The following is a 26,508-nucleotide window of genomic DNA, read 5'->3' as shown; positions in this document are numbered from 1 at the left end:
GTTCCACTGAAAGTTATACTTGAAAACACATTTGCTTGTATGAATGCTTATTTTTCACACCCCTTTAAAAACAACAAACACAACCTGAGTTGACCTTTTTTTAATAAGAAGTCATTTCATTCAAATGAATGCAAGCAGTCGACACAGTTATTAAATAGAGGCGATTGCAAAGCAATCATCCAATATATTTTTGGGGAGACAGATTTCAGCTGAGGGTAAGGCAGCGATCTCAAACTGCGCACAACTGTAAAGGTTAACATCCATTTCATCACTGTTCTCTGTGGGTGCAGAGCAGAAATATGGTGCCTACCACACCACAGTGTCTGCAGTACAGTGCACCTTGTTTTCTAGTGTTACAGGTAGCATGTTTACAAGTTGTTAGGTCAGGATGAGGTGCCTTGTATTGAGACAAAGACTCAAGACTGATTGTTGCCACCGTTCCCCAAACACCTAGTACAAAAAAGAGTAACACTTTATCTGAAACTCAATGGATGTCATATCATAACCTTTTCTTAAGGTTGATTAGCCAATATTTATGACCCCGTGCTATTCAAGACATAGCAACTGAATTATGTTCCAACCAATGTAGTAAAACTTTCATCAGTTTCATCATCTCATGAGTTTCAACTAAAGTGTCACCTAAAAGAAGCACACATCAGGCCTTAAAAAATGGCTGCCAGTGGTCCTGTGTTAATATACTGTACACAGAAGGTCTGATCTTGAACCCATAGCAAATTGCTAATTGGAAATAAATCTAATTTATCAGATAGCATTTTCCCTTATTTTTTTTAGAGAGGGGAAATTGGTCGCTTAATGTGCTGTATATGATGATTAATATTTGAAAGCTAACAATTCAGCTTACATAATGATTGGGATACATCAGGGAATAAAAACCCTTGCCAGCCCAGATGAGTGACACACAGTCTTAATCAGTCCACATGTTGGCACTTCAATAATCAAAAGCTTGACTGAAGCTGCGTTTCTGTCCTCCTCTGTTGTTGCCATAGCCACCGCCGCCATTCCGGAACCCGTTACTGCGGCCACCATTTCCCCCGAAATTCCGCCCCCTTCCACCTCTGAACCCTCCTCCTCTGTCGCCGCGGTTACCACCGCCAGAACCTCTGTCGCGGTTGTTGAACTGCTTCTCCTCTAGTTCTGGGAGTTCTGTGGCCACAGTCAGTTGCCAACGGCGACCATCCTTCCAGCTCTCCTGTTAGACGATCAAGTGGGGTGAAAATTACATCAACTTCAATAAGAGACACTGTCAAAATATTTACACTGTACTTTAAATTATTTATCATCAATAATTCAATCATGAAGACGCTATAATCAGTCCACCCCACATATTGAACAGACGGGAGCTTTCACAGTTTTGCTCACCTGAATCTCCTTGACTTTGTCAACGGGGACATCAAAACAAACTCCCTGTTCAAAACACAACAAGGGTGAGATGGTTAATGTTTCTGTCTGTACCTGTTGTGCTATCAGAATTAGGGCTCATTTATGCTCAATGTTAGATAAGGACACAGATGGAGCCTTATGTCAGTACATTGTGTTAATTTTGTCCGTTTCCTAGCAGATTTTCTTAAAGCTTACAAATGAGGATCAAACGGAGCAGCACCCCGAGCTCCTGAGGGAAGCGCAGTGTAGTTCAAGGAATACAATACTACTACAATATTACAACCTCCACCATCGCCATGTTTGTTGTTGTCAAAAACTTTTGAATCTGCCTCTAGGGTCATCTATTACCTGTATTGATGCCGACATAAAGGATATGTAAAGGGAGTATAAATGTGCCTCAAGAGTTAAAACAGGCATGGTCACATCTACAGAAAGTTTTCACACCTTTAATTTTTGGCAACAGATGTTGTACTGTTTAATTCCTGTGGATAATTAGTTGTGTACTATGTCTAGTGTGACTGTAGTAGCTGACTTCACATGTAAACTAAACAATGCTGTTGAATTGTAAGAAATTACAGTTATTTTCTGAATTTGCATTTTGATGTATCACCTGGTTTCCAATTTACTTCTTCATTTGCCAAGTCTATGACTTTAATTTACGAGGATCTGTGGGGGCCTTTTTTGGCAAGACATCACCGATCTAAGTGGCATCTAACAAGAGCACTCTACGGCTATCATCTGGCCCAAATCCTGCATCCATGTTCAACTTAATAACTGCATACACCTAACCAAATATACACTTCCTAGTACAGAGATTACTTTAATCCTTATTCTTAACCTTAAGATAATGAAAGTAGAACTGAAAGAACAGGAAATGTAACAAATATATTTCATTCAATGTGTATATAGAAGCCAGCAGCATCTCCCATATGTACATATGTGTGCATACGTACCATTTTGCCTTTGAGGAAGGTCATTCTGTGAACATGGTTCTCAAACTGCTCTCCAAGCTGATCTTTAATGGCTCTCCAGGCATAACCCAGATTATGCATCTCCTGAGAACACACCAGCTGCACAGTGGTGTAACCCTGCAAAAACAGAGACAATAAATTATGTGGGATCAGGGTTATACAGCAAATTTATCACAGAATGTAAACATCTGTGCGTTACAGGGATTTACATGTTGTGTGTGCGTGTGTGCATCCAAGGGCTGCTATCCATCCTACAGCTTTAGTGAAACCCTTGCAGGTATGGCTACTACAGTGTTTCAGTTAACACTGAAACCCTAAACAAACATATTAAACTACCCTGTCTGGCAATGTTGTGAGTGGTGGCTGCTGTAATACAGTAATGTGTCCAGATCTGTGTTATTTCTAAGTTGTTAATGAGGAGAATAAAACCAAACTTACAGCATCAGAGTTGAGCAGTGACCTCTGCTCTAGATTTGTGGCTCCAGAAATATGTGCCAGGGCAGCGGCAAGTGCATCAACTGCTCCTCTCTCCTCAATCAGCTTCTCAGCTGATGCTCTGAAGTACTCGATGGCTGTTACTGGAACAGAGTCCAGAAACCTGGGCACAATACAGAAACAAAATCATAAGAATCTGACACTTAATTGCTTCACATTGAGCAGTATGGTGATAAGGGAGATTTCAGCAGGGCAGGAGCTTTGTAGTGCCACTGATTCAAGTCTAGTTGCCCAAGACATGATAGTAGCTCTCATTATTCACCAAATGAGTTGGCTCACGCAGTCCAAAGTTTCAAACAGTAATCAACTACAATTCCAAGACATATAGACGGTTGGCTCTCACCCTCCAGAATTACCTACCTGACAGCATCCTTGCTTGATGACTTGATGATATCGTTGGCAGTGGGAACTCCAACCCGTCTGAATGTGATACCCTGAAAAAAATACAGAATAATTAGGTCAATATAGAAACATATAAGTACACACTATTTCTAACTACAGGAAGGTAGCTTTCAGTCTGGTTGTACCTATAGTGCAGCAGCACCTTCTTAACTCTTGCCCCTTTAACGAAACACTCGGACTCCTCTTCTTTTCTGTCTTCACCTTTTTTGATTATTCCCTGCCTTCTTTGACTGCGGATTGGCTAGGGGTGGCCGTGTTCACCTGGCCACCGCAGTTGTTGCCTTTTTAGGGCATTTTTTCTTTTTATTTTTTTTTTTAGAAGTGGAACCATTTCTGTACAGCGGCAACACCTTCTGAACGATTTCAGGTGCGTACACAAACCAACTCTGGAGACTTTACAACTGGCAAATGACAGTCTGGTAAACCAACAAATGAATGAAGGTAACGTTAAGCTAATAATGGCAGAAAAAAAGCGCTTTTTCACACTTTTAAATATTCTATTTGTGACTGCATCTACTTTGCGAAGTTTAGATCCCCAGCATGGCAGCAAGATAAACAGCAAACAAATGGATAAATCTAAGGTAAAGTAAACTGATCAGAAGGCATGAAAACAATGTGGCATTTTGAGTCGTAACAGTTTAAGTCAAATTATATTTTGAATATTTTTTATCAGAGAAATTGGGGACTATATTTTTGTTCATGCACAATGCCCACCTATTGTTAGTATGTGTGCATTTACATTTACTGTTCATCACTGTATGTTGCTGTATTCTGTTTTATTTCAAATACTAAATTCATCACCATCATTTCTACAAAGCTTCCTAGTATGGGTTTGTTTTAGATGGTCCAAAAAGAAGTTACAGAAAAACATACTCTGACCTCTGCTAACGGATACATTCATTTGCTTGCTGCAAGATTTAACCTCTTGCTACAGTAACTTGATTAGATTAGCGTCACTAAAATAAATCATAATTAGCTTGTTTTTATTACAAAGACATCGATCATGGCTTGACAAGTTGAGCAGTTGAACATATTCAAAAGTTGACTATGACTTCTTATACTGATATTAAAGTTTTATGTATATATTAATTATATTTAATGGTTGCATATAATGTAATCAGACTTTGATTAAAAAACTCCTTTTAATTATGTATCCGTCTGTGTCTCTGTATCTCTGATTATACAATGATAAAGAATGAACACTTAGTGCTACTGAGCATCATGAGCTGTGCTGAACATCTGCTCTCAGAACAGTTAATTGTCTGTAGCTTGGTACACTTGTATTAGTCCCTTTTACACCGCCTGTTCAAGGCAGAAATGTCACACTGCTATTCTGCCTAATCATTCTGTTTAAAAGATACAATCGCAGAAAGGAGGGACAGAGTTGTCTTGCCTCTAAGCCTACAACAAAAGTAGTAAGAGCGCTGAAACGTTTGTGTAAAAGGGGCAGCCGGCAGGATGGGACAATGGACAGGACCTGTGTGTTACTTGTGCGACCCACCACCGGGAGACTAAAAAAACAGCTGATAGCAGTTAGCAGCTAACTCTTGAAGAAGAAGAACAGTGGCCAAAAATGTCAGTGAATTGATTAAACAATGAGGGTCAGGAGCGCTTTACCCTCTGAGCAGAGGACGAGATCAGCTGCCATGCAACAGGGACAGTGATGACTGTTATGTCCATGTTATGCCATTGTTATTGTTTTCACACCATTGAAAACTGCCTGACTTCACTACTGTTCTTAATGTTTCTTTCCATCCCATGTGTAGCACAGATGGAACTGAAAGCATTGTGTTTTCTTTTTGCATAGCTCCTCAAACAACTGAACTTGTCGTTCCTTTGTCCCACTGTCTTTTTCTACTTCGACTTAGTTTAAAAAGACACATACCGCTTTGTTTTCTACGTAGCGCAGCTGGTCCTCCTCTTTCCTCTGGTAGAAACAGATGCAGACTCCCGTCCTTCCTGCTCGGCCTGTACGACCTGAACGATGGATGTATGACTCCACATCCTGGCACCAAACCACAGAGACAGAAGCATTTTTAGAGAAAGTTAAGGTGATTCATGCAACACCGAAAATGTGCAGTTTAGATTCTTCCACAAAGCACTAATTCTACTGCACATTCGTTTATTGCAGCCGTTTCCATTTTCAATTCAACGTAATCCGAAATGAGCAAATGCTAATTTTTATATGTATTGTTTCATGTTAATGAAATCTGCACTTTAAGATCAGTATTATTTAAAAATCTAAAACATATCCACTAAATACAAAGATATACTATAAAATTCTTGTTGATGACTGGCAATATCACACCTTGGGTGGAGAACACTGGACCACCAGGTCGACTTCAGGGATGTCTAATCCACGGGCTGCAACATTGGTGGCAACCAGAACCTCAAAAGCTCCATTTCTGAAGCCCTTCAGCGTCAACTCTCTCTGTTTCTGAGGAATATCCCCATGGAGGGATTGGGCACTCTGAAAACACAAAAACAAAATAAAATGAGAAATGGACAGTTAATCATTTTAAAGGTGTAATGCATTACTGCTGTATGAATCAGCTATTCATAAACTGTTGTGTGCGTGAGCATGTCTACCTGTTTGATGGAAGCATTCAAGGAAAGTTCGTTGGCCTCTTTTTTTGTCTCACAAAACACGATGGTTCTGCCGTGGCTGCCACTGTAAACCTGGACTACATCGCCTATCACAGCTGCACGCTGTGACCAGTGGCATGCTATGGCCAGATGCTAGAGGAAAGGACAGACAGCGAGAAACAGAAGGAGAGGCAATACAGAATGTGAGAAGAGAGACGTTTTCATTATACAGCTGGCAGACTTAAACTTGTACTTCATTACAATCCCACTGGTGTTGATGATGATAAATACAGCTAATTTTTTTTACTGCAAATGAACTTGCTGGGCTTTCCTGATGGAGATATATGCAAGTGTATTTTACAGTCTCACTTAATATGACTGTCCCTGCTGACAGGCAACTCTGAGAGATCTAAGCCAAAGAGCTAAAATTGCTGTAACGCTTGTTAAATTGTACCCATCACACACTCATCACCTCTTTCACCCCTGCCAACTGCTTCTCTCGCTCTTTCTCACCCACTCATGCAAACTTACTTCCACAGTTGTTGCCGCCTTCTGTGTTTTCTTGCCAATCAGATCAACATGTTTGCACCCTACTCTCATGTATTTCTTGGCAACCTCGTAGACCCAGGGGGGGCAGGTGGCCGAAAACAGAAGTGTCTGTGGGTTGGAGTCGGAGTCTGGAGAGGAGGACACACACACACACATTTTTCTAATTTTACATGCGTGACCACACTTAAGTGATCTTTTAATCTACCTTAACATAATCAACACACACACACAGAAAACAAGAGCGCACACACACACGTATACACAATGCAAAAAGATTCTCAAGAAACACTTTCACAAATGCACACAGACTTACTAACCTTTCTGATATGATGAAGCCAAAATCTCTTCAACCTGTTCTGCAAATCCCATGTCCAACATTTGGTCAACTTCATCCAGAACAACGTGTTTCAGTTTAGAGAGGCAGAGTTTATTGTTCTGGAGGTGGTCTTTGATGCGCCCAGGGGTGCCGACCAAAATATCAATACCATTACGGATAGCATCGACTAGACGGGAGAGTGGAGAGAGTTATTATTAATATTAATGTATGAAGTGTGTTGATAAAACTGCACACAGAAACTACATTAAAAGACATGGAAATAACATTTGCTGGAATTTACAACTTCCTGTTATGCATTTTCATACTCATTTAAATAGCTAACCTGTAAAGTATTTTATAATAAATTAAAAGAAGACATAAAGCAGACATTAATGTAAATAAATTAAGGCTGTCCGAAATACCATTGTTAAGGCTCTGAAGCTTCAAACATCTGAAGCTTTGAAACTTTTATTCATAGACTTTGCTATTATTGTACCAAAAATTGGACTTCAAGAATTTTCCTTTTTACTGAAACAATTACAGCTACAAAATGTGCAATAATCACATCAAACAAATTAAAGCCATACCTCATAAAATCGAATATGCTCTTATGAAGGTCTATAAATGAATAAACAAGTTAACAGACTGTAGCTTACGTCAATATTGAATAATGTTGGATAACTACTTCTTATTTCATGGGCTATTTTGGGGGGAAATACCTATATAATAATATTACTTTAAAAAAGTAAAAACGAGGCTTTCCAAAACTGATCTGGACTTTGATTACCATGCAAATGGTAGAGGTTTTGGGACAGCCCTATGATTTCAACTTTTTCAGAATTACCTCTATTAAGGATATATTAGTGTTTTTGTCCAAGACTTACGCTGTGGATTGTATGAGCTGCCTCCATAGAAACAGGCGAGAGACAGTTTCTTAGTGATGTCTTTGAAGTCCTTAGCAACCTGGATAGCCAACTCTCTGGTTGGAGTTAACACCAGAACCTTCAGACGGACAGAAAAGAGAAATAGGTATCAACAAACATACTCGAAGAACAAACTGATGGTGGGACTCTGGCTGATGCTAGTTGTCAGTGATCATTGTGGCTGTGTGCACCTTGGGAGCTCGGCCTCTGGTGAACTCCACTGTGTCCCTCTGGAGCTTCTCCACCAAAGGGATGGCAAATGAGAAAGTCTTTCCTGTTCCTGTTCGGGCTTGGGCAATGACATCCTCTCCATCATAAACAGGATTAAATGTCTTCACCTGAATGTCAAACAGGTAAGAGACTCCCCGAGCTGAAAAAGTGATAGAAAGAGAGATGACAAAAAAGTAGGAAGGAGGAAAGAAAGTAGGACGACAGGAAGGCAGAAGAATGATCAGAATTTGTTATTAAAGGGACACTTCCTCCATTTTCAACCAGCTTTGTAGCACCAACTGTAAATGTATTTCCGTCTTACTACTACATAGACGCCCTAGTTTTATGAAAAGACCATCTTTCCATCAAAGAAATATTTTAAGCACACCCCAAAGCATCCCAGCGGTGCCAACACTCAGTTGCTGATGACAGTAAAATTTCAAATGTTCACATTTTAATGAATACACTGTGTATGTCAGATCACTTCTCTAAAGCTGACACAAAATGATCATCAATATTTAAGGTCATGTATATACAATTAAAAAGCAACTGTTCATAAACAATATGTGTTATAAAGTGATGTTCATCAAATAAGTCAAAGCATAAGGACTGACCCTTTTTTTTTTCTAGAGTAGCCAACATGTATTGTCATGTACACCTCTGGTCTCGAGCCACAGTGGTAAAAACAAAGGTATAAAATGTAAAAATGATGTTTACCTTTTAGTTTATCAATGGTCACTTGGGAGATCCTGAAGTTGGAGAAGGCCCCTTCTTTTTGCTCTGGTGTCTCCTCCTACACAAAGAAACAAGAGTAAGGCTATAAGACTGCTGTGTTAACCTTCAGCTGGCCTTCTAGAAAAAGACAAAGTCGGAAAAGTCAGCGCACACAATTTGCTGAGCTATAGCAAACTGACTTAGTAACAGTAAAGTAATAGGCTTAGTAACAGAGAAATCATGGTGGTCACCGTGATTTCTCTTGAACTAGCCAACAGAGCTCACAGCGTACAGTTACTGTAGTAACAACACAAACTTTCAAACTTCTCCTTAGAGTTACTCTGCACACAATCAGTCTGCAATTCGTACCGTTTCTTTTTCGCTGTCACTGGCTGATTCTTCACTTGACTGGGCCGGTGTCTGGATGGGCGTCTGGACAGGGGTGTTTGGGGTGGAATGTCCGTTGGTTTCTGCTTCTGCTTTCTTTTGCTTCTTCCTTTTTTTCTAAACCCAAAGATAAAAGTGGAGATGACGTTATAGAGGGGGCAGAGTACGGTCTGGTCTACCGGGGCATGGCCAGAAAATATGCATTTATGTTTTTTTATCAAGTTTTTTCACCATTTACCCAATTGGTAACTACATATTCAAACTAACACCATAGCACTGACCTCTGTGTCTCCTTCAGTGTTTTTCTTCTTAATCTTCTTTGGTGTTTCAACACCATTACTGTTGCCGTTCATGTCTGTTGCCTCATCTATGTGGTCGTTGACTTGGTCCGCTGCCAGTTTATCTTTTTTCTTTTTCTTCTTTGGTGCTGGAGGTTCACAGTCTGGTTCCTCCTGCTCTTCCTGGTCCTCCAGCAGCTTCTTCTTCTTCAGCTTCTTGCCCTCCTTGGTCTTATTCTGTATTCATTTGAACAGAAACAATAAAGCAAATGGGTGTCATTTGAACCAAATATTACGCAGCTACACAAAGTTTTAGGAAAGAAAAATGTTGGCAATCTGAGTAAATCTAGTTGTCGTTATCTCCTTGTACTGCAGTTTTACTGACAAACAACTTTAAGGCCTAATTGTGGTTTAGGGACGGGCATTTTAAGTACTTTCCATATTAGAGAACTTGAATCCTCGCGAGAAACAAATGTACAAGAAGAAAGCCTGTAATGAACACCCAAAGAAAATGTAGTTAGGGATTACCCGTCCTTTCTGCACTGCAGACTGTACAGATTAGTTATATAGCTTGCACTGCATATTCCTTTAGTTTATTTTGCCCAAATACTTCCAAGCAAACACTCTTATATCTAGCCGCCATTCTGCCTGTAACATTCAATCGAGTGATGCCTGACTGAAAACAGTTATCTGCAGCTGCGCAGATCCATCATTTTTGCTACATGGATGTCTGCAAATATTAATAGACAGCACTTACATCACTGTGTCCCATCCAAAAAATGTAAACTTTTAATATAAATCAGGGTCAGTGTATGTTTATATGTATTATTTAGGTTTTCTTTTACAAAGAACGCTTTACGCCGAACAAATAACTGACGTTCAAACCGAGTACTATCCCTACTGTGGTTATGTAAGGTATAATTAGAGATGGGCAGATGAGTCACTCCTGTGAAGCGCACTGTTTGAGTACATTGTGTTGGAGTTTTTCTCAAAGAATATCACGTGAGTTCCCAATGTCAGTGGTGGTTTAACAATTTTGCAGCTAAACTATGTGACAGGCTCATGAGTGCGATAAGAGGAGAGGAAACAAATACTAATAAATAATAGAAATAGAAATATGGTGATGTACACTAGAACGCTCATAAGTATGAGAACATTTATACCCAGTACCAAGTGATGATATTATGAAAGTAATTTGCTAACTAATGTCATCACATCACATTGGGACTAACATGAAATGTTGCACAAATATCAACCATGAAGTTAAAACAGACATGCCCACAGTAGACACTGGGCCTCAACTACACAAATAAGGTACATTATATTTGTAGGAGGAGCGCTCCTGCCCCCAAGTTCTGCAAGCCACCAGATGTCACTGTGCTTTCTGCCCCCAAGCTTCAAATCTTTTCTCAGCACAAATAGAAAACTGAGATTAAATAGAGAAAAAGAAATAAATTAAGTATTGTCTGACCATTACCAGGAATAATACACAGAAGAAATTAAGGACCGCCACATTCTATTTGGTGTAATTATCTGAAAAAGCAGAGTATTTTTGAAGTTAATCAAAATGATCAATAAAAAAAAAACATCAGTTCAACTCAACATTTAATTTCCCCTTATTATTACAATTACACATCAATGATACTGAAATTAACTAAACATTAAAGCACTGATAGAGCTAGGTGTAATTTGGTGTAAATTTTGGTCACTAAGTACAAACAATATTTTGTATTAACTAAGAAAAATCATTTTATTTGTGATCTAATAACATACGAGATGGTCTTAATTCCATTTTTAAAAAAAATCCACTAAACACATTTAACATCAAACTGTATTTTTCAGACAATATTATATGTTAATATTAATCTCATTGAGAGGTAGATGAAATAATAAGGTTTCACTGTGTCTAATTTGCACAACAACTGATGATCAACCAAGTTAAAATCAAGCAACAACACTTTTGATAATCACTTAATCATACTTCTATTGTCCTTTCTGGACTGTTGTTGAAAATTTTGGTTGGAAAAATTGTATATTTTTATATACAATATAGAGAGTACACAATTTATCAAATAAATCTTATCAGTTAGGCATCAGAGTTAGTTAGCTAAACAATCCCAACTCCTCTTACTGTAAGTGGAGCTTGAATTAGGAATGCTTTGTGGAAAAAACTACTAACCATCAACAATAAAACAATCATTAGCTGCAACTAATCAAGTTACATTAATTGTTTTCCCTTCTGGGCAGGTTGTTTTGTAAACTTGACAAACAGCTGACGTGCCCAGCTGTAACACGTCATCAGGTCGCGCAGATGTATGCAGCATTAAAGGCCTCCATGCTGTCCACCCGTACATTCTGTGTAGTGTACAGATCAGCTCACATGGACATGCCACGTGACCGTATAGCCTTATAGCTAGGCTAACAATATAATAACACATCGCAGTGGGTCACATTCACTTTCTTTCTTCATACCGCTGTTAATAACACAATGTTAACATCATTTCACTACTAGTGTCACTCCATAAACTTATCTCAGGTTAGTTTTCTGATAGTCAGCTAGCTAGTGAGCCGACTGTTAGCACGTTCAGCCACATGTTGTCAAACATGGAGCAGCCGGGACGAGACGTCGCTGTCTCTACATGGATATATCAGAGTGTCCGGGGCGACACGACACGCGCTGCTCACCTTCAGGGGTTTAGCCTCGGCTACAGTGTCCACATCGTCCTCCATGGCTAGGTCTTCGCTTTCAAAGATGATTTTTGACGGCATTTCTCTTCCCTGTTGGAAACCTTCGGCGTAGACACACGGGCTGACCCACGGGCACGCGGATGGAAAGGAACGCGCAATGCTGCGCGAGCGAAGGTGTGCACGAGCCAGGCATAGAAATAGAACTGATAGATGTGAACTACAGGACACAGCAAGCAAGAAGATAGTTTACCCTATCAAGTGTTATCACTTACCTTAACACACTAATGCCGCTTTTTGTATTTTTGTTTGTTATTTTTATTATTTAATTATTATTATTGAGGGGTTTGTTTTTTTTTTGTTTTTTTTTTTGTTTTTTGTTTTTTTTTTTACAAAGAATTAATTCTTCTGTTCCTCTCTTGAGAATAATTATATCTATTATAAGTGGTGTCGATGAAAGTTCAACCAAACAAGCTTTAAAAGTTTCACTTTCTGATCTAATAAACTAGTCATAGCAGAAACCACACTGCTTTGAACATGCTGCAGTCAACGTTTAAACGGCAACGTTAATAACTGCCCAGCAGGTGGCGCACCTTCTCCTGTTCTTTAAGATATTTTGCTTAGAGTTTGCAAGTGAGTGCAAGGCTATTTGATTAACTGTTGCATTATGTGCAGACAATGGCTTGCTATAAGAAGTCTACTTGTATTTACACCTCCAGTCCAACTGCATGTTTTTTCCTGCTGAGGCAAACATATCTTCTCTGTAAATCACATCAAATCAAACTTTATCAAACTTTATTTGTATAGCACTTTTCATGCATTAAAAATGCAGCACAAAGTGCTTCACAGAATAGAAACATACAACAAAAATATTACATACATAACCCGCCCCTCCCACCCCCACATATAAACACACACACACACACACACGGTCAATATAGTCAGTAACATGGCTGGGCACATGTCCTGTGCTCTTTGAGAAAAAAAAGTAGAAAAATTATATACGTTGAAGTTAGTTGGCAACTTTGTTCTTTTTACGTGACTCTTTTCACCTCACTGTAAGCATTATCCTTCACTTCCCCTTTCACCCCTTACGCCACGTTCACTGAAACATTTACAGGGTCAAACCAAATGGATTGCCCAAATTACAACAAACTCACCTCTCATAATATCCAGCTAGACTTTGTTGATGTTCTCCCGGGTTAATAAAGGGGCACACTTAATGAGTAATTCATGTTTTTTTTGTTGTTGTTTGTTTTGAAAAATACAACCACCTTATGACATCCTGCATCACAAACAATGATGCGCGACAGCCAGGCAAGTAGACAGCCAGACAGACAAACGAAACGTCAGATGTGGTCCATGATAGGGTGCCAGATGGCCTGATTTTCTAATTCACAATGAAACCAAACTGATTCACACTATGGTTTTCTTTTGGAATCTGGTAATATGGTGCCAGAGTTTTAGCATTTTAAAAAGTACAGTCATAATGTGTTAATGAAGAGGTAAATCTAACTTTAAAATAGACAACAAAGTTCAAAATGTGAATCAGTCATATGACATGCATTCGATTACAAGTGACTCTTACAAAGTTTTATAGATCTAATGGTTTGTAACAAAGTGCAGTCTCAGCCTTAACACATACAAGGACGTGTTCCAGCTTGTGAATATCAACGCTAATGCTAATGACTCAGATTGCCACCTCGGAACTACACTTATGTTCAAAAAAGAACTCACATTAAATTAAAGATGGCGCCATTTACTATAGGCTTTATGCCATCAAAAATGCAGACCTATGTCCATCATGATTTTCTTTTCTTTTCTTTTTTTCTTTGGTAAAATAGTAGTCATCCATTACAAAATTATATGCTTGTTCTACATGAACTAGAAACACAAACTATTTAATTAAATGTTTTTTGTTTTCTTTGATATTTCTGGCATATACAGATATGCAATGATGACTGTTTTTTTAACATGTATGGTGATGCTGCCTAATGTCAAGTCTCTATTTGCTCATCTGACAAGACAATATGATACAGCTTGTTCAGGTGCAAAGTCTGTCAAGACTGACAAGCTGAGCACATGTGCAAGTCCTGCAAACAGTCCTGCCTTTTAGTAGTAAGACAGGACAAGAGAAAAACAAACAGTAGGAAAAAGCATGCACAAGGGCCCACCACAACAGTGTACACAGGGGCCTGTGGTAACTACTTTAAGCCACTTATATATCATACAAACCGTTGTATGAGGGTATGTGGCATTACTTGTCCTTCAGTGAATCTACTTGTTATTTTATGCAGCAGCATGATGGTGATGTCAGTCCAACACTGAGCACCGCCCCCTCTCCCTCTCTTTAAAACTCTGTTGATCTGTCTTCAGCGTCCACCTGTGCTGCAGAGTTTATGGAAATACCTCATGCACTGACCAACCTGCCGTATTTCACGCCCTGCGAATGAAAAAGGCCTGTTTAGGTTATGGAAGAGATCGTCTAGTCAGTGCTCTCAGTTTGATTTAGTCTTTAGTTATAGATTCAGTTTATTTTCCAGAGATCTGATATGTGCTACTTTCCCAAGATCCATAATTTGGTCATCCTCACCTGTTTTCTCATCTTTTTGGGGTAAGACTGTTTCATTTTGATATTTTTTTCCCTGTCTCCTCCTTTCTGGGGTAAGATTTTGACTGAGTACGGATAACAGCTGCATTTATTTACACACTAGACCTACAAGGTTTATTATGAAGCCAGTAAAAACTGTAACCTCAAACATCAGAAAATACTGCAGTTATCCTAAATGTTTATTTCTTCTTAGATTATGTGATGTGATGATATGTTCAGATAACACATACCTCACAGATGTTTGATGTTAAATTATGATAGTTTGTATAAAGATAAAAAATCAGTGACTGGCCAGTCTGTGGTACAGGCAGGCAGTCCAAAAATGCATTCGAGGCACTCTGACTGTATTTAAAAATCCTTTATTAATACAAGGATAAACCAATGCATTTACACAAGTCTTCATCAAGGACACCCTGATGAAGACTCTCCAGTCAAGACACACTGGCTTTCACACAGAGTGAGCTGTCATTGTTTTGTATCTTAATGTGACCTCTTGCACCATCCTTGAAGAGCACATGATTTTTACAACAAGCCACATGGTGCCAGGGCAGCACTCTCTGTCTCTGATAGGTTTTTATTTTTACATTTCTAAATATGGAAATGTGGAAATGTGACTTGATTTTGACCTGTGTAGTGCAGTTCATGAAAAAGTGCATGGGTGCAGTATATGATTTTTCATTACCCCTAAAGTTGAAGGGCAGTGATCTTATCACACATCTATAAAAGTAGCCTACTATGAATCAAATTAATGGCTTATTACGGTCACACTCACATCAAAGGTGGAAACACAAAACAATGTGGCACTTAATTTTATTAAGGGCAATTTGTTAGTAAAAATGAAAGGGAAACTACTGCAAAATTACACAACAGGTCACTGCAGGACTGAAATAGTAATGTTGTGGGTAATTTTGTATCACCACTGTTTACAATATGTGCTACTGTGCTAATTTTTAGTATGTATGCTATTTATGTATTCATCTATTGACTCTGAGTGTGCATTGTCTCTCATGTTTCACACAGCAGCACAGTCTTCTCTTCTACACATAGCCTAAATTAACAAGGCTGTTTTGCTCAGATCATAAAGGTGAACTTGCACACCTGTTTAACTTGAAAATGTTGTATTTTTCTTGCTTATGTTTTTCAAGGTTCTCTGGGAGTGTGATGTGAACATCAGAATTGTATGCTTTTAAGTACAACAGCTGCAACACTCTCCAACACTTCCTTGTTTTTAGCTCAATTGTATATAATAATTAAGCTAAAATTACCAAAATCACACAAGCCCCGCTTTTTTTTTTATACAATACAACACATCTGTCTAAACATTCTTCAACAGGTGCATGCAATACAATTATAATTCAATTATAACTTTGCTGTTGTGTTGTTTACTGTTACAGTTTTTTAGTTTAGGTTCATCTCAGGGGAGATGATGATGATTGAGCTGAATAGCCCTCTTGATACAATACCCCCCACCAACCTGGTGAAAATAATTGGAGGCTGATTTTAAGAGGCTGTGGTGTACTCATTTTTGTGAAACTTGGCAACCTAAGGCATCCATTGTACCTACCATGTCAGCATAGCTTGTGGGATGCAGGCTATGTAACACTCCAAATTTAAGCTAAATTTTGGTGAGGGAACAACTGGCATGGTCAGTTTTAAAGAGATCGCTTGAACTCTCCTAAAGATATGTGAATGAAAATGGGCTCTATTGGGACCTACAAATCTACTCTAAACTTGAAAAGGCTTGTTCACAGTAAATGTTTTGCTCCTGTCAATCAGTGGACTCCTTCAAATTAAAGCTGAGTATTTGTGATCTTTAAGAGAAGGACAACAGGGCTATTTGAAAAAGAATGAATTGCCTGACATGTAAAGATACATAAAACATTAAAACAGGACTGCTGTGAAACTCAAAATGTTAACTGTACCCATATTAGTCTATGCACATGAGATAATTAATATTAGCTGTAAAATAAGAAACCAGAGTGTATCACAGTGATCATTTGTCCAAATAGCCTATGTACTTAAACAATTTAACAGAATTCCTCAAGTTCAGTTATGGCTTTTATTTTTGGTGCACCACCCCAAGATTTGACTATATGGAGCCCCAAAAGCAACAAAAGACAGTAAAAGAATATCAGACTAGTCAAAAAAATACACAGTAATATATTACATCGGTATAACTTTAAAAAAGAACCCAAAAAATAACAACAAAAAATGTAATGTGTATGTACGTCACGCTGTGTCATACTGGGATACAAACTTGTGAGGTATATGTTGTGTTATCTCTGTTATCAAAGTGTAAAAATTCAGTCCACAAACAAAGTAGTTTACAATTTCTTGGTATGTGAGTAGATGTGATGCACTGGAGTCTGTGATCCAGCCTTGGACTACGAAGTCATATGAATCTATGGTGTTTATTGTGATAGGTTAACCAAGTACCATTGCTTGACCACTGTAGCAGGCGCAAGTGATGGCATGATCCTCGGAAGATGCTGCCCCTTCCAAAATTAACACAGCCTGACATCAACTTCATATTCACAGTAGACCAGTACATTCTCATGTGGAATGCTTATAACTACCACTGTAATCCCTTTGACTGGCTGATCTCTGGTTAACACGTATCTGTGTATCTTCACAGGGCCGTCTGCTGCTACTTATCCACCTTAAGTAACATCCCATCCCTCAGGTAAGGTCACTGTAAGACAAGAGGGGACGTCTCAATTCAAATGCATGTAACAGAGCATGAAACTAACCTTTCAATAAAAGGAGATAAACACAATGAACTGGAAATCAAGAAATTGTAGAATTTAACAAAACAAACACCCACCAGTCACAGCTGATGAAGCCACTGGTTAGAGTTCATGTAAAACGTTATGATTGAAATGGCACTCATTAATCCCGTCACTGTCTAACATTTACAGGAAGTTTCACACTGTAGGAATTTTATGAAACCAAACCATCTTTAATATAATTTAATTATATAATCCTGTCATATATATATATATATATGTGTGTGTGTGTGTGTGTGTGTGTGTGTGTGTGTGTTTCCATTTAAAGTGTTTGCCCGGACAATGGCTGGAAGATCAGAGACCTGAAAATACAAACTGGGTGAGAATCCACTTTTCTTTTCACTAACGGAGAGGAACAGTTTGTTCAAATACAGATTTCCATTGAGGCTGGTTTCACATATGCGCTTTTTACACCCAAATCAGTTTTTTAAAATTTAGTAAAACTCGCTAATAGACTGCTTTCCAATCACCAGTGTACGATTAGGCCTTTTTTTGTTTTTGGTGTCTCGTGTTTAACATTAGGGTTGGGCACGAAGCAGTATGGGGACCAGTGAAATGTTGCAGTGTTACCTCTCAGTGACAGCTTACCGGCTCAAAACTGTAGTTGGGAACACACCGGCTTATTAACATTAAATTTAGCATGGCTCATTATCACCTGGTAACTAGCTTCTAGCGGTCAGGACCATTCTGCAGAAGGAAGGATGGCAAGGCGTTCAGGTGCACTAACAATGGATTTATTGCAGTCTGCAGCACAAAACAATAAACATGGCCTTTTCATGGTGTTAAGATGAAGCCCTGAGCTTATGTAGACACTTAATCCTGCTGACAATCATCACTCTTTGCTGCCTGCTGTCTTCACCATGACACCCCGTGAGAGCAGCGTCCCTCCATACACACTGAAGTACAGGTCACACCATCACAGGTTACCCACAAGGTCACCATCCTTAGAAGGGAAAAAGGGCGAGCCAGTAACAAGAGGTTACTTTTTTTTTTTTTTTTTTTTTTTTTTTTAAATCTCTTAATCTTACTCAGTTTCTGATTCAAGCAATGCTCGGACAGAAGCAGCCTATATACAAGTACTTACATACTAGCCTATATACAAGTACTTTTGACATAGTTTGTTTGTTTGTTTGTTTGTTTGTTTTTAAATTGACACAGCACTGCAGTGCGGTTATGAAGCCCCTCACATTCATATGAACTTAAAATTGGAGGAAAATCTTAGCATTGTTTCCAGTTGGATGTGATCTTCGTTCCATGTCTGGAGAAATGCAGTAGTTTTTTCTCAAACCAATCTACACCTCATCCTCCTCCTTGCTAGTGTTACCAGCAGATGTTGTTAAGTCTGTTTTTTCAAATGTCTCTGTTTAGGTTAAATGGCATTTCGAGCATGTGATCTAGATGGCTAAAACACAATGGCAAAGAGCAAAACAAACCTGGGGTCTCATTTATAAAGCAATGCGTATTATCTATATTAATAATGTACATGTGGACAAACACCAACAACTAGGCTTCCACCTCACCATGTGCATCACCAGTTTCCTGTCTCCAAAATGTTCATGAGCATGTGTCAAAGTTTCTCCCATCAAATCTGTTTTTATAGGCCTACATCATAACTTTTGCGTGGGAAGTGGCGTATACGCCTCTTTCAGGCCTCATTTTGTGTGTAAGCAGTGTTTATAAATGAGATCCCTGGAGTGTTTTGTGTTCACAATGCACAGGTTAAGGAAACTGCAAGGTGGACCTGAACTAATTGCTCTGAATTCATTTGGAGGGCTGGGAGGTGTGTGACAACATAAAAACACTTGCTATGACTCTGGTTCACAACCTCACACTGCTGTAAAACATTTACTCACATATCTACCACTTTTTTTCTCCTTGCGTACAGTAAAGATAAATTTAACTGTTGCTCTTTTGTCCCCAGACTGAAATATGCTCAGCCAAGCACACAGAGAGGGTAAGCTATTAAAAACAGATATTACATTATTCTGCTGTGTAAAATGCACACACGGTAAACTTTTCTTATAGTAATGGATGGTGAACACATCACTTTGGCAGTCAAATTTAAAGGAACAGAGTGTAAGATTTAGGGGGATTCTAGCCGGGAGAAGTGAAACTTCTCCAGGAGCTGAATTATCCAGTCTCTTCCTCTTCAAAACGAACAGACCTGCTCCCTATTTGGATTTAAATGGCTCAATCTAAGATAATGAAAACATAATGATTCTTATTTTCAAATGATTATACATTAAAGACAACATACTTATTATATTATAACCATCCCTGCCAGTATATCTCCCTAAATCTTACACGCTGGGCCTTTAAAGAAAAGACTTCACCTCATTAAAATGTCCTGCCATTTTTTGTAAATAGTGTCCATATATATCAGTAAGGTCACTCTTGGTGGAACCTTGACATTGTGCATGTTTTAGTAAAATGTTTCTATCTAGGGTGAAATAAAAAGTCATCATTTTAATTGGGATAATCTTGTGCCACAGCTAATTAAATACATACAGAGCCAAACTACTGATCATAGCACGACTAACACCTGGCAATTGCCAAATATGTACATAAGTACAGTTTGAATCCACAATTTATTTGTTCTCCCCAGACGCACCGATGTGAACTCGGTGACAAACTGGAATGCTCCTCTAGTTTGGGAGGGGACCTTTGATCCAGTGGTAGTTGATGCCATTTATAAGAAAATTAACCCAAGAGTTGCAGTGCTGGTGTTTGCTGTTGGCAAGTAGGTAAAGTCTCATAGGATATTATGGGAGGGAGGTCTGACCCGACCCACTCCTTCAGTCTGAAATATGAAGCTACTTAACTATCTTCTATTGCATTATTTGTCTTGCATTGTCTTTTCTTGTCTTATACTAAATGATAATCCTTTTGGCTTCTCTCAATCCGAACAGTTACATACGTTTCCTAAAGGGCCTCCTGGAGTCGGGGGAAAAGTACTTTCTGATTGACTTCAGGGTCACTTACTACATCTTCACAGACCAAGAGGAAGATGTCCCCAAAGTAAGTTGTTATTTGTTAAATAAGTTATCTACACAAGAGAAGAGGTGAGTACACAGTAAAACAGGAAACAATGAATGAATGAATCAAACAAATAACAACATAACCAAGAGAGTAAGCTGAGACATGTCACCCACTATCCAAACATTTGGTTTTTAGTGTTTCAGGAAGGTAGATCAGTCTATATTTAGTTACAGTACTCTCACAAACAGTGCTCTATGTGCAATGCCATGTGTTGAGTGTCAATATTATGAACTAGTTTTTTATTACACTATATGAACAGCAATACTTCTAAATGCAGAACATTTGGCTCAGCAGAAAAGCAGAGATGTAACGTAGTACTTAGGGGGACATTTCTAGCCGACACATTCTGTAACACACAATAAGAAATTAAGAGGACAAGCATTTTGAACTTTTGCAGATACATCAAATATCTTATTTTCCTGATGATTTAAGTTGTTTTACAGTTTTATATTGTGACTGAATGTTGCTAGAAGATGCCATTTGTAATTTATTTGTTTAATCTTTTAGAGCACCAGTCAGATTAAAATGGGTAGGGGCCGGAAAACATCAGTTGTAACCATCCCTAGTGCCAGCCGCTGGCAGGATGTAGTACTTGGCAGGATGAAATGGGCCACCATCACCATTGAGAAACAGGTAAGACTTAAAACGCACAAAAACTAGGCCATACACAAGAGGAATGTTAGTGGCTCTTTTGCGTGATAACAGTAGCTGATACTTTAAATCTACATATGTAGCTCTTACAAAGAAAAATAACATTAAATGGTTTCATGAGCAAATGTCTAAAATATTATTTACTTGTCATCCAGCTGAGTCTCTTTGTGGTACATTCAGTCTCACATCTCAACCATAATATTTTCAGATCCGTGATGAAGCAGACTATGCTTTTATGATGGACATCGACAGTGTCTTTTACGGTGTCGTTTTGGAGCCGAGTCTCTCAGTCAGCTGACTGCCGTGCTTCATCGTGGCTACTACAAGGTTTTACTCTTTTTCCTACAGTGTATTCATTTCAGGTTAATGGAAGTCTTTATTTATTTTAACCTAACTAGAATTCAATGGGATGCTTTTTTTGTTTGTCACTGAGTCACCTATTATAGGCCTACTATGTGTTATGCAGTTATTTTTGTCTCATTTTGTCTCATTTTCTGGTCAGCCACAGCATTAACTGCCCGCACTAGTATCAGCTGTAGCTTCCAATCATTGTCAATACTCTGTTTTCTCAGGATACAAAAAGGGATCAGTTTCCATATGAGCGTCGGCCCACGTCCAAGGCCTTCATCCCTTATGATGAAGGAGACTACTATTACACTGCGGCTATGTTGGGTGGATACCTGGAGGACATGTACAAGCTAGTCAAGTAACCACAACCTTATTATCTCTTAAGTTATTTCAGTGCTGTTTCTGATTAATACACATCATAGAGCGTACAGAGATAGTAGCTGAATGGACAGAGTGAGAGCTGACAATACACTGGACATCTGTGTCTTTTAACTGTCCCATGATCAAGGCTTGTGGGTAAAGGAGATACAGCAGTTCAGAAAGGACCCAAATGTAGAGCAGCAGACAGGTTTAAGTTTCGACGAAGAGCGAGCTTTATTGCAATTGATAAAAACATATAGAACAAGCAGGTAAAGCAGAACCAAAACTAAATTGAAAACCAACTAGGATAATACAACAAACTCAGGTAAAAAAAAATCCAAACTGAACAAGACACCAGGCAGGAAACAGAGCAGGGAATGACACCAAGAAGAGGACAAGATGAGCACAGGGATGACCGCAGACAAACTGACAAGGAGCAAAGGGAAACACAGGTATATATACACAGAAAACAAATCACAAGAATGAGACACAGCTGGAGTAGGAGGACAGGGCACAAGGAGGGAAATGGGGATTGGCTAACAACAAGGGTGTGGAGGGGGACATTAGGGTGGAGCGCACAAGACTAATACACAACAGGTGTGAAGGAAAGACTCTGGAAACAGGGAAGGACTAGTGAGACAGGTGTGAGAGAAAACAGGCAGGAAAACACACAAAGACAGGAAGTAAAACTAAACACAATGAGGTGAGACTCTACAAGAGTTAAACATGAATAAAAGAACATGAAACAAGAACGCGAACAGAAAACTCCGAAACAAAGTCCGTAGGATAACAGAATATAAACAAAAACCCAGGATCATGACAGTGCCTTTGTGGTGGCTGCTCCAAAGCTTTAGAATAATAATCCGTTTTCAATTTATGTGTCTTTCTGATGGATTGCCACCTATGTGACCATTATGCAAGCCTCTTGTAGGTTGTTGAGATTAATTCCACAGCTAATTTACTATTTTTTTAACCATATTATTTTAAAAACAAAATGTAACTCAAGCAACAGCGTCTCCAAGTTTAACCTCTTTTATTTTGTCAGACACTGTTACATGCAGTCGCTGGAGGATGAAAAGAATAAGATTGAAGCTGTGTGGCAAGAAGAGAGTCACCTCAACAAGTACAGTGTCAAAGTTCATTCCCTTATTTTCACTGGTTTTCCTACTGTTATTATTTTCAGGTCTGAAAAGAATCCTCATTCTTTGTTGCATTCCTTAAACTTCTTTTCTTAAAATTCTTCCATTGATTAGACTGTACTAAGTGTCTTATCTTCTCTAAGAGGACATTTTACATCTCATCTCATCTCAGGGTGCACCTTGACACATAGATTCAGAATATACTGAGCTCATCTGCCTGTCTCTCTGTCATGCAGGTACCTGTTGTACAACAAACCAACCAAGGTGCTGTCTCCAGAGTACCTGTGGTCAGACTACGATGAAGAACCAGATGACATTCAAGTCGTCAGGCTCTCCCAGTTGATCAAGAACTATAAAGAAGTGCGGCCTAATGGTGGACAGTGATGTCTAGTCAATGATATCTGTACTATATTAATAAACACTTAATAAAAATGTAAAAGTAAATAAAAATAGGTGAGCTGGTATGGGTTGTCTATTTTTTATTTTGTCTACTCAAAGGTATTAATCAGTCCATCCATCCATCCATCCATCCATCCATCCATCTTCAACCGCCTATCCAAAGCTGGGTCGCGGAGGCAGCAGGCTGAGCAAAGCATCCCAGATGTCCTACTTCCCAGCATGCTTTTCAGCTCCTCCTGGCAGATTCGAGTCGTTCCAAGGCCAGACGAGTTATATTATCCCTCCAGTGTGTTCTGGGTCTACCCAAAGTCTCCTACCAGTTGCACGTGCCTGGGACGCCTCTAACGGGAGGCGCCCAGGAGGCATCCTGATCAGATGCCTGAACCACCTCAACTGACCCCTTTCAATGCAAAGGAGCAGCGGCTCTACTCCAAGCTCTCTCCGAATGTCCAAGCTCCTTACCCTATCTCTAAGGCTGAGCCCAGCCACCCTACGGAGGAAACTCATTTAAGCCTTTTGTATCCACAATCTCAATCTCATTCTTTTGGTCCTTACCCAGAGCTCATGACCATAAGCGAGAGGTGGACCAGTAAATCGAAAGCTTTGCCTTCTGGCTCAGCTCCCTCTTTACCACGATGGTCCGGCACAGCACCCACATCACTGCAGAAGCCATGCCAGACTGCTGATCCATCTCATGCGCCATTCTACCCTCACTCTTGAACAAGACCCTGAGATATTTGAACTCCTTCGCTTGGGGCAGTAACTTACTCCAAATCTGGAGAGGGCAATCTGACGGTTTCCAGCAGAGAACCACAGCCTCAGACTTGGAGGTGCCGACTCTCATCCCGACTACTTCACACTCGACTACAAACCAAGCGGGACGTCACAGTGTAGTGTGTGTATAAATTGATTTAATAAATTAAAATAAGTGGATTTCAATCTTGGGTCATGCAGCATGTATTATAAACTTTGTGGCCAGAAAATTAATTGAGAACAAAGATTACTGGACTACATTGTTGATTCTTTTTGGTTGGCAGATGTGTAACTTAAACAACAGCTTGGTCAATGGTTTGGTCCAGGTAAAACGTACTGCAGGTCACCATAGCAACAATACATATGATTACAAAGTGGATTAAAACAGTGAATTCAGGATGAAATGCCACTGAGCTTTGTGCTGTGGAGTTCTTCACCTCTGCCTTGACTGTTATGTTTTTATACCAGGCATCAGGACCCCTCAGCATCCATTACAGCTACTTCACACTTTGTATCATCTTTGTTTCTTTCGTAAGGTACAAAACACAGAATCTGGTCTTTTATTGTTGTTTTAGTGCACCTGCATCCTCAGGTTTCTCTGGTATTTACAGGATATTACCCTATTAATTCCATTCATTTCCTTTTCATTTTATTTAGCTGCCAGGTTGGATAGAGTCGACCAAAATACCAAACACCGCTCACCAGCCGGACATACTTTCTCATTTCAAGCTAAACAGTACACTAAAATATGTTTCTGAAAACACTTAATGGGAAAACAGACAATGCAGTAACAGAAGTCTTATTTCATATTTGATAAGTGCTGCCTTGTTTGACAGTTTGACCCTTATGTAAGGAGCAGTGATTGGCATGATGGACAGCTGCGTTAGAGACTCCTCGGCTTTTATAAGTTGTTTTCGTGCAGCAAGGCCATTAGAAGTGCTACAAGGCAATAGAGCAGGCAGGGGAGTATGAGTTTTTGATTTTCACCAGTATGATTGTGTGAAAATGTCACAGAGGACATTTGTGGAGAAAATATTTGAAAGGTATGACATGCAAAATTGTAAAACCTAGAGCGACACCTTGTGTACAAAAGTTGAACTACACAGATGATATAGCGATGATGAGAGGCAGTGGGGTGGTCTAATCTATCTGACTACATGTGCAAGACCTGATCTGAGTTTTACAGGAACTAAAATGTCACAGTACTTTCCTAAACCAACAGAAGAGTAATGGACTACTGTAAAACATGTACTAAGATATCTGAAAAGTACAACTTAGGAAGCATTGTGTTGCAGGAAACATGACAATGAGAAACTGGGGCTACAACCTTACAGTGATGCAGATCAGGCAGCAGATGTCACAGACAGACGTGGTGCAACAGGTTATTGTGTTAGTCTAAATGAGAAGGGTCGCTTGCAGGTCAAGTGATAAATGTGTCAAATCTAAATGTATTACAGCTCAGACTCACGACAAAATTTAAACATGCATCCTGTGTCAGAGAAGACTTTTTGTATAATACAGATAGATGGAAATGTACTGTAGGAATTTTTTAAAAATGATGATATTAAAGTTTGTCCCTTCAATGTCTGAGTCTATTAATTATATCCTCAACGTTTCTGTGGTCTGTGGATGAGTGACTGGCTGTACAAAGAAGGGGATTCTTCTCTGATAATCAAACTTGAAAACTTGGAGAGTGGTCACCACAAATCAACTAGGCTACTGTTTGTAAGACCTGAGTCTTTACTGCTAAATTATATCATCCCAATTAAATGTACTGCTACTATTACTGAGACAGTCACATCCACAGTGTGACTTACAGACACGTCTTTAACTCATCTTGCACCAGTACATTTTTTTGTAACCTTGTAACTGTATAATCAAAAACAGCAGCCAGTATTGTTTCAGAAAAGACAGAATGGAGGCTCACAAACAGATTTTTTTCAAAGGCTTTAACGAGAGACATAACAGGGTGGGGTTTTTTTAACAGCAAAAAATAAAAACCTCATCTCCTTATTACAATTTTTTAGAACAACGTGAAAGAGTTCATCAAACAATTCATAAAATGCCCTTCTTCAGGCTAATAACAGTGTACACAGTACTGATTCATACACACAAAACATGACTTTTCATTCATTCATTTCTGAATGTCCTTTTTAAAACCAACTGGGTCAAATAAATGAAAATATGTTCGACGCTTACAGATGAAAGAAACGACGAATGAATTTTTTAGTAACGACCGCAGTAGCACAAACTCACCAGTTTCAAATCATCTTCAGAAACTGATAAGGGAAAATCAATAAAAATAAACAACCCAGATGATGGTATTTAGAGGAGTAAGGTCATAAAATTAGAAATTAAACTCTCTGTCAAAGCCTCCTTAAGAACAATAGTGATATAAGAGATGAAAAACTGACATGATATATGATGGCAATAATTAATCTTAACCAGCTACACTTGACATCCCTTGTATTATAAATAATTAAAATCATCCCGAAGATTAAATAA

The 26,508-nt window shown here is 39.0% G+C and overlaps 1 protein-coding gene and 1 pseudogene across 1 annotated transcript; one reads left to right on the top strand and one right to left on the bottom strand.

The window, feature by feature from the left end:
• Positions 1–85: 85 nt before the first annotated feature.
• Positions 86–12,077, bottom strand: ddx21 (DEAD (Asp-Glu-Ala-Asp) box helicase 21). Its single transcript, XM_049604940.1, has 16 exons — positions 11,918–12,077; positions 9,236–9,469; positions 8,937–9,071; positions 8,571–8,646; positions 7,835–8,013; positions 7,605–7,722; positions 6,722–6,907; positions 6,387–6,532; positions 5,859–6,008; positions 5,578–5,739; positions 5,155–5,274; positions 3,228–3,301; positions 2,811–2,970; positions 2,355–2,489; positions 1,381–1,425; positions 86–1,210 (listed from the first exon to the last, which is right to left on the bottom strand). Exons 1-16 carry the CDS (start codon positions 11,999–12,001, stop codon positions 950–952), a joined length of 2,265 nt encoding a protein of 754 aa, XP_049460897.1. The 5' UTR covers positions 12,002–12,077; the 3' UTR covers positions 86–949.
• Positions 12,078–14,323: 2,246 nt separating this feature from the next.
• Positions 14,324–25,798, top strand: LOC125906355 (globoside alpha-1,3-N-acetylgalactosaminyltransferase 1-like; annotated as a pseudogene).
• The last annotated feature ends 710 nt before the right edge of the window (positions 25,799–26,508 follow it).

This window comes from Epinephelus fuscoguttatus, linkage group LG2, assembly GCF_011397635.1.
Source record: "Epinephelus fuscoguttatus linkage group LG2, E.fuscoguttatus.final_Chr_v1".
Classification (NCBI taxonomy): Eukaryota; Metazoa; Chordata; class Actinopteri; order Perciformes; family Serranidae; genus Epinephelus; species Epinephelus fuscoguttatus.
Note: the sequence above shows the minus strand (reverse complement) of the source record. Positions and strands in the feature narration are given on the sequence as shown.